This window comes from Colossoma macropomum, unplaced genomic scaffold (genome assembly GCF_904425465.1).
Source record: "Colossoma macropomum unplaced genomic scaffold, Colossoma_macropomum, whole genome shotgun sequence".
In the NCBI taxonomy this organism is placed as follows: Eukaryota; Metazoa; Chordata; class Actinopteri; order Characiformes; family Serrasalmidae; genus Colossoma; species Colossoma macropomum.
Window position 1 is genome coordinate 18,016,705 of NW_023494799.1, and position 8,809 is coordinate 18,025,513.

Below are 8,809 nucleotides of genomic sequence, written 5' to 3' on the forward strand. Positions count from 1 at the left end.
TTCATGGTTTGCATGATTATATTTGTCAGTATTGAGTAGACATGTGATGTAACTTATATGTTGTACAGTACTGAAGATCAAATATGTGTTGTTTTTTATTAATTTATGCCATTATTTAGGTTGTCGGTATGTATGGTTCTGTTAATAAATATTTAATCCAAGACATTAATGTCCTCACTGATTATTTTGATGTGAATGACATAAAGTGAATAAAAAATAAAAACAAAATTTTGACACAGCTGGTTCAGATGGCTCCGTACTCTCTTATGTAGTGCCCTATGTAGGTCATGAAAAAATGACTTCTACTCCCAAATAGTGTGTTATAGATCTGGTTGATTTATAGCCATTTATACTGAGCTATAAGCAGCATGACTGCTTATCCAACAATTAGTGCACTATTTAGGTGTAGAAACCGTAGTTTCATGAACTATGCAGTGCACTATGTAGGGGGTGCAAAACCATTTGTGACTCAGCCTGAACAAAAATTGTGGTGTATTTTAAACAAGCTTCAAAATATACTTTTGTGTCTTAAGCTCAATCTATGGATTTGATTAGGAATGGGTGGATTGATACTGAAGTTTCCTTTTAAGAACTGATAATTATATAAAACACTGGTACCAAGAGTTTTTCTTAAACATGTCAAATTAATATATTTAAAAAATGGAAAACAGAATGAGAAGCATCACTGAGCATTGCGTAGATGTATGGTGATGCCAAATATTAGGTTATTTTAATCTTTTTAACACCTGTTGTTTCTTGAGAAGCACTATATTACAGTAATCAATGGTGAAAACGCCCATACAGGCTTAGACCGGATATGTTATTTAAGACCGATACAAAGACTTTATCATTAATGACACATATTTCACTGTTCATCACCTTTACTTCTACGTTAGGCAGATAGCAAATTAAGTAGCTGCCATTCTCAAATGACTCAGTGTGCCTTTAAGACATTTTGCTCATGTGACAGACAACAGGAAGTTACCCGTCGGCTCTGAAATCATCAGACGGAGGATTACGCCTATTCAACCTATTTTAAGGAAAAGTGGACATTAACTGGTCAACCACTGCTCGCCCATGTAACCTGCTTAACCTACAACCCTATGAACTCTCTGAAAAATAGTTTTATACCCCTCTTATAAGACCAGATTGCATGAAGAGGCAAGAAGAAGCGGCGTTATCACGTTAGCTAGCTAACCCACTTCAAATCCGTCATGACAGCAGCTGTGTTTTTTGGCTGTACGTTTATAGCATTTGGCCCAGCCATAGCACTGTTCTTGTTTACTATTGCCCGGGATCCACTTCGAGTTATCTTTCTTATTGCTGGGTAAGTGACGCAAAATTGTGTGCTCGTATGTTACGAGTGTGTTCGTTAGCTACGCTAGCTAGCTAGCATACTGACTAGCTGCCGGCGGTTGTTGTAGGTAATTTAACATCTTCAGGGTGTTGATACATTTTGGTGTGTGCTTATTAGCTAACAGGCTTAGATTCAGAAAGCATCACTCGGCGAAGGGGCTTCATTTAGCTGCCATAACCAACTGGCTTTACTTCTGGCTACACTTGCGTTAGTAAGCCCTCGCTCCGAAATCATCAGGTAGTCAGTCAGGGGACAATCACATGATGCGAAAGTGAGTCTGTAAAACACTGAAATGAACTGCCTACCCGTTGATGCAGCTTATCAAGTAACGTAACATCGAAGTTTTCTGCCTTTGAATAGTGCACGATATCTCAATAACGCTGTCTGCTTAGTAACAACATCATACAGAACATTTTAGAAGTGGCTAAGTGGCTTGCTGTGTTATGCTAAAAAGATGTTCTCCTTTTTCCTGTCGGATAAACAACACGTTTTTCGTTTAACTGTTTTTCCTCATAACAAGCTGAATTTATCTTGCTGAAAAGAATCAGGTGATAAAAAAAAAACATCTGTGCTAGGGGTGGGCAGTATGACTATATTTATTGTTATCTTGATAAATTGGTGACATTACGTTATGACATGCGTTACGTTTCTAATTTATCAAGATAAATATCGTCATCTTGATAAGTTAGTCACATTACGTCATGATATACATTACTTTTCTAAACAAACTGTGTAGATCATCAATACTCAAATAACATTGACAGACTGCATGTTTTGTTATACACAGGGCATAATTAGTCCAGTTTAACTGAATTTAGTGTGTGTAAAACTGAACAAAAATCATTGTAATGATAGTTTTTGATTGTATTTTTAAACCTAGCTTTTTTCCTCTCAGTACCAACTTATCAATCCTATATCGCGATGCATATTGTGAATCATGAAAATGTCTTGAAGTAGCCTATTATATAGCTGATTCTGACTAGCAGTTTCATTTTCACAAAACATCTTTCGTTTACAGGGGAAGTGATGCTACACTGTACTAGTAGTGTTACTGTATAAAAGGTCTGCACTGTGTAACCAGAAAAATGTAAATTTTGTGATAGATCTCATGTATCGTGAAAATGTCTTAAGTATGGTATATATTTTGCCATATCATCCACCCCTGCTTTCTACACTAATTTGTTACTGCTGCTTCTTCTAAAAGAAACAGGTTGGTGTGTGTTGTGATCAGTGTTTTGTTTTGCAGGGCATTCTTCTGGCTGGTATCTTTGCTACTCTCATCGTTGGTATGGTTTGTAACTGTACAGATGAGTAACAAAAACAGTGCCGCACAGCAGAAAGGCCTCCTCATATTTGGAGTGGTGCTATCTGTACTGCTTCAAGAGGTTTTCCGATTTGCCTACTACAAATTATTGAAGTAAGCATGAATGATTCCATAAAGGATATCCCTTGCAGTTATGTGCGCTGCAATCTCTTCGCATGTTAGAAGCCCTGTGGTTCTGTGGTTGCACAAGTCATTTAATTTTGCTGTATGTCTTTCACAGGAAAGCTAATGAAGGCCTACTGGCCATCAGCCAAGAGGACACCATGCCCATCTCTATTCGTCAACTATCTTATGGTATAATCACTATAGATTAATTAATGGTTTATAACTTGATGTTAGTGTAAAGATGATAATGTGTACTTAATCTGATGGTGCATGTATGTTGTTCAGTGTCTGGCCTGGGCTTTGGATTCATGAGTGGAGCATTTTCAGTAGTCAACATCCTGTCTGACTCAGTAGGTCCTGGAACTGTCGGTATCCATGGTGACTCCCAGCATTACTTCATATCCTCAGGTAAAGGAGCTACAGTGTGTTTAAACCAGGAGACATTTTTGGTGTGTTCATCCTTTGATTTTAAACCTGCTTATTCTTCTTTTCAGCTTTCATGACACTGGCCATAATCCTGCTGCACATGTTCTGGGGGGTGGTGTTCTTTGAGGCATGTGAGCGCCAGAAATGGTGGTCTGTTGCAACAGTGGTCTTGAGTCACCTGCTAGTGTCATGTCTGGTAAGAGTAACTAACATACACACAATCTTCCTTCTTAGTTATTATATTATAGTTGTGAATTAGATTGTGTTATTATTGCAGACTATGTCAAATAATAGCCAGTTGCACCAGTTAACAGAAGTTTTATGATAATCGCATGAATTGCAACTATGCTGGAATTTATAAGGTGCTACAATTTAACTGGTTTCGCCAATTAGTGTATGTGTTTCGACGTAATGTATGTGTTTCAATCTTGCTTCAACTTTACACCTACTAATTAGTATGTTCCATGTCCACCAGGAAACAAATGTTAACATGGCTACCTTTCCTGCCATCCAAATGCATATTAATTAGAAGCTACTTTTTGCTATTGTCTAATGCTAATTCGTCATTAAATTTGGTGCACAACAGTTCTCGTGTGAATGCTTCCACATTGAGAACCGCAAGCAGCAGAACAAAATGACTACATATTAAGTACAAATGAAATATATGAATGCTGTCAATACATCCCTATTATTGAAAAGCAAAATTTATTTGGATTTGTTAATTTGTCTGGCATTTCATTTAGGAACAGACATGGGTAATTAACTAACCACATTTAATGTAGTTTGTGTAGTCTCAAAAGCCAGCTATTCTGGTTATTCCTAAAAAGTGTTTCATGTCTTTACGCTAGCCTACTTTAATAGGAAAGGGCCATATGACTAAAATGCAAAACAACTATCCTGTTGTTTATGTATGATATCCATTGACTGCTGAATGAGAAAAGAACGTTTGGTCACCCATGGCTGTATATCATGGTCATTTCATGAACCTTTTTCACTTTATGAGTAATTTTTGGTCACCAAATTACAACTGCAAGTCTTATATAGCACCAATCCAATAGTGCTTACACTGGGGCCGAATCTCAGATGGCTCCCTGCTGCCTACGTAGTGCACTACATAGAAATTTAGCACACTGCTTAGGTAGTACGGAGCCATTTGGGATTCAAGCTGGGTTTTACACTTTTGGATTTTCATATTGCCATTTTACAGTGAATCATATCGGAAGTACTTTTAATTTAAGCCTGTGATATTAATGATGGAGTTGTTTATGCTGCTATGTATCTTTTATCCTGTTAGCTAGCTGACCAGCCTAATTTTACTTAAGAAAATAAGTTGCAAGCCCCTCAGTTTAAACAAAAAACAGGTTCCTCCTCCATCAGTACACTCGGCGGTCCATTCGAGCAGCATTACAGTCAAAGATTATTCCATTAACAGCACAGAGATTTTTCTTGACATGGTGCAGTGATACAGAGCTCAGTTGCTGTGAGACGATCTTGTGCATATATTGTTTATTTTAAACTGGTTTCGGACACGGCTCTGCCAATCAGATTTTAGGACCGGAACTATCGGCTTTATAATGGGACTATAAGTGTCTATGATGTAACCTAAATTCTGTACATTGCTAGTTAAACTAACTATTCTGTATTCCCTACATTACGGTTAAAGTTCAGCTGGTACAACTAACTAACTGGCATTGAAGTCTTTTCAGACAGCAGGTGACAATCGCTTGTGTATCACTAATTGTTCACATGCCCATAGATAAGCACGTCTGCCAAGTGCATAGGTTGACAGCCTCTCAACTTTTATGGTCATGGAGGAGAGAATAGAACTGTGAAATTCACCATGTAGGTGCTTTGCAAGCAGAATGGAGTGAAACCAACATTGATTCACTTCTTGCCATGTATGCTAAACATAGTTTAATATGTCAGCACCTTCCTGCGGCTATCAATGGCTCAAACAAAAGAAGACCAGATGATTGCTTATGATTCATGTTCATTTATTAGCTGTTTTAACCAATTAGGAGTTGGAGTCTCCCTGATCTTTATTAGCCACTTTAATTAATTCTCAAATTCTTTAGTTATACCAATTTTTGATATGTATGGTTGTAAAACAATAGTGCAGTCTGTGTTGGACAAGCACTGTTTGTGCATAGCCTTATCACTGTAACTATGGTTACGAGAGAAAAACAGTTTGTCATCTGCCTTCTGAAAAAGCTTTACTGACTGGGGTAAATCTGTCTTTAAATATGGGAAGCGGGAAGAGGCAAGTGGTTTGTTGTATGCCATTTGAAAAACTCTGTATTCTTTGTATTTTTCAGACATTTGTAAACCCACAGTATGAGGGCAGTCTCATCCCCACCTACATCATACTAAGTGTGATGGCTGGCTGGGCGTTCTCTTGTGCTGGTGGCACTCTAAGGAACCTCAAGCTCTGTCTCACCTGCAAAGACAAAGACTTCCTCCTGGCCAATCACAGGCCAAGATAACCTTTCAACCACAAACCAGGACTATCTCTCCAAAGACACGAGCAAGGTGCTCATGAGGCCAGCTGGCTGGATTCACGGCTATTACACCTGGACTCTGTTAGCTACAAGCTCTGGGATCTGGATAGTCTTTCTAATGGTTGCTGAGGATTTTCTTTGTGCATATCTGTCACTTTTTGCATTCATCTTTTGTTTTCTTCTCTGTTCATACCACTCATCTTGTGTATATGCGTAAGTAAGACAAAAAGTGACAGTGTGTAGAACAGCTAGTATGAATAACTGGTCAGTTGCAGTTTTGAATAAAGCTTGCATTGGGCTGTCAATAGATTGTAGTTTTGCTCTGGCTGGTTCATGTTCTTTCATTGTTCTGTGTGCCTTCAGTCAGGGCATTAACTCATTCTCTGGTACCATCTTTAATCAAGATTCAACATTCTTATTGATTTTCATTTTTTTTCCTTCTTTTCATTAAATGTCCTATTTCTGAAACCATCATTCATGTTTTAGTGATATTAATAGTGATGTTTGAGGACTCGATGTTTTGTTCTCACTGTTTTTGTATTTTAACTTATGTCTTATACAAAGACCCAAGTCGGGTCAGATGTTGAAAGTCAGTTTTGATGTATACTTGTGGGACAGTGCAGCAGATCAGGTTAAACTTCTTTCTAAATGACCAAGAGCATGACTGATGGATACAGGTGTCTCTTTTACTGAACTCTTTTGCTTTCATTACAACAAGGTGTGAATGATGGTAGTTTTATAGCAGGGTTAGTGATGTCTTTCTGATGTCACTGTTACTTTCATGAGATTCATTTTCAAAGTCATCTTTGGCTGTAAGGTGTATGGACTTTCCTTATTAAAACAGTTTTAGGTCAAATCATACAAATATGTTTATCATTATTTCAGTAGAACTACACAAAGTTGGTTTAAATCTTTTTCTGCCCCCTTAAGAGTCTAGCTGAGAAGTTTGTCCACCATGTTTGAAACAACATTAAACTACGACAATACAATGGTTATCATAATTTTTAAATTGAGAAAATACTCACATTTTTGTGTTTCTTTGGTCGTTTGTGCAGCCATCTTGCCGGTTTTTCTTTTTTTCCTCATAACACTCCGTTTGGAGTGTGCCTCTGAAAAACCTGTGCTTGGAGGGCCATGAAGCCCTCACACTTCGCCCTACCCCTCTATCTCAACAAAAATCGGGACACCCTACCTAATGTGAACGCACAAAATGGGCTAAGGGTTAGTGGTAGAGGCTAGGGGTAAAATGGGACTGGGCCAATAACATACGCACATAGACGCCTTATTGGCTGCTTCGACCTGTTGCCGCGATACGTCAACACGTCCGCCATATTGGTCTAGGCAAGACTGGCCTGTAAAGTAAATGGGGAGCTGCATTTTTTTCTGAATAAAAAGCACTATAACGTTTGCATTTCGTAACCGATTTCATTGAGTTGTTTTTTATATTCAAGGGTAGATGATCTACAAGGAGTGCAAAAAAAATGTTTTGTCCCCGGTTACTTCAAATCTCTTCACAATCGCTGCTAGACGCTGAAGAGAGAAGCGTGTATCAGTTTTAGGCTCACATGACCTATATTACTAACGTGGTTGAAAACAATTCAGTTTTATAAGGAACTGTAAAAACTCATATTTGTCAAGCATTAATTTGGCTTGTTTTACTTGGTTAATATCTGTGGAGATGCCCCTACATAAACCTTTCTCTGTCACTTCATCGTCACTACAGTCTGTTATTGTAGAACTACAGAGTGCACCTATATAGCAAGTGGAGCTGATAAAATGGACAATGAGCATAGAACAAGGAGGTGGTCATAATGTTATGCCTGATCGGTATATACGACAGTGCGGTTAATGAAACAACAGTGAAACCGGACAGAAAGAAAACAGTTGCTACAGTGAAGCTACACTGACAGTAGGATTTTAAGCTGCAGGGTCGCTACGGCAACCAGGAATAACCTACTACTTGTTTTCTGTACACGTGTTTCACTCACAAGTTCTTTCTCCATCATGCAGGGTTGTCAGATTCACGATTTTCCCCAAAATTCCAGTTAGTCTGAGTCCTCATGAACCATGAGGAATTTGCCTGAGATGAGTTTTGCAAAGGTGAGATGGAGCGTAGCAGATCTTTATGGTCAACAGATTTGCACTTGTGCTTCATTTTGGAGAAGAAAAGGTCTGTCAGGTTTAATTCTTACTATTCAGCCCATGTAGACAAGTGCCCTGAATACCACAACCAGCACAGAGACACAGCATCGTATTTCTACATTACAATAAACTAATCACCAAGCTACTGTGATGAGGAGTCTGTCCTCAAGGTTTTAAAGCAAACTTCTGTGATAACAGTCTCCAGGTTTGTAAATATGCCAGTGAGTAAATATTTATCTTTGATCTGAGCATTTCTAATCATAAATACGAGTAAATCGGTCCCACTGTACAGTCAATGTCAAATAGCAACACAATAAGAAAGTTTCATAGAATTATTGGTGCATAGACCGCTGTGGTTGTGCGTCATTCTGTACTCCTCGTTATGCCCATATTAGGAACTCCGGGTCTAAGCTCCATTTCTCTATGGCCAGAACGAATAGGGTTTTCAAAAAATTGTCTGTAATAAAAATGTTCAGAACCCGATACGTTTTGTCTTGTTTAATTTTTCTTCCGAATACCACTGGATCCTCCGAATTACGAGGTCGTTAAAGAGCTATAATACTAATATTACTACAAGCGAGCTAAAGCTACTGCGCATCAATGTGATGTCACTAAGCTACACGAAACTAAGGCGGGCTGTGGTGGAGCTCTGACGAGCTGTGCTACCTTATCGAAATGTTCTACTGTAGCGCATATTTACAGGTATACCTGTAAATAAAACCTCTCGGTGGGATATTTTGGTGGTATTAAAGAGAGGAATGTTCATAGGACAAAATGTATCGGGTTCTGAAGATTTTTATTTAACACGGCGTGCGATAGAGGCGATTTTTTGAAAACCCTATTCATTCTGGCCATAGAGAAATGGAGCTTAGACCCGGAGTTCCTAATGAATGGGTATAAGAGCATGGCGCCGACTACAAAATGACGTCACGACTACAGTGGTCTATTACGCAGCAA

General features: G+C 38.5%; 1 protein-coding gene across 2 annotated transcripts; it reads left to right on the forward strand.

Annotated features, from left to right (window-relative positions):
• Positions 1–965: 965 nt before the first annotated feature.
• Positions 966–6,575, forward strand: aph1b (APH1B gamma secretase subunit). 2 transcript variants are annotated; one of them, XM_036587173.1, is made up of 6 exons: positions 966–1,327; positions 2,604–2,774; positions 2,902–2,975; positions 3,072–3,194; positions 3,281–3,408; positions 5,528–6,575. In XM_036587173.1, exons 1-6 carry the CDS (start codon positions 1,215–1,217, stop codon positions 5,693–5,695), a joined length of 777 nt encoding a protein of 258 aa, XP_036443066.1. In that variant the 5' UTR covers positions 966–1,214; the 3' UTR covers positions 5,696–6,575. The 2 variants fall into 2 exon arrangements, with proteins under 2 accessions (XP_036443066.1, XP_036443067.1); XM_036587174.1 differs by lacking the exon at positions 966–1,327 and adding an exon at positions 1,389–1,682.
• The last annotated feature ends 2,234 nt before the right edge of the window (positions 6,576–8,809 follow it).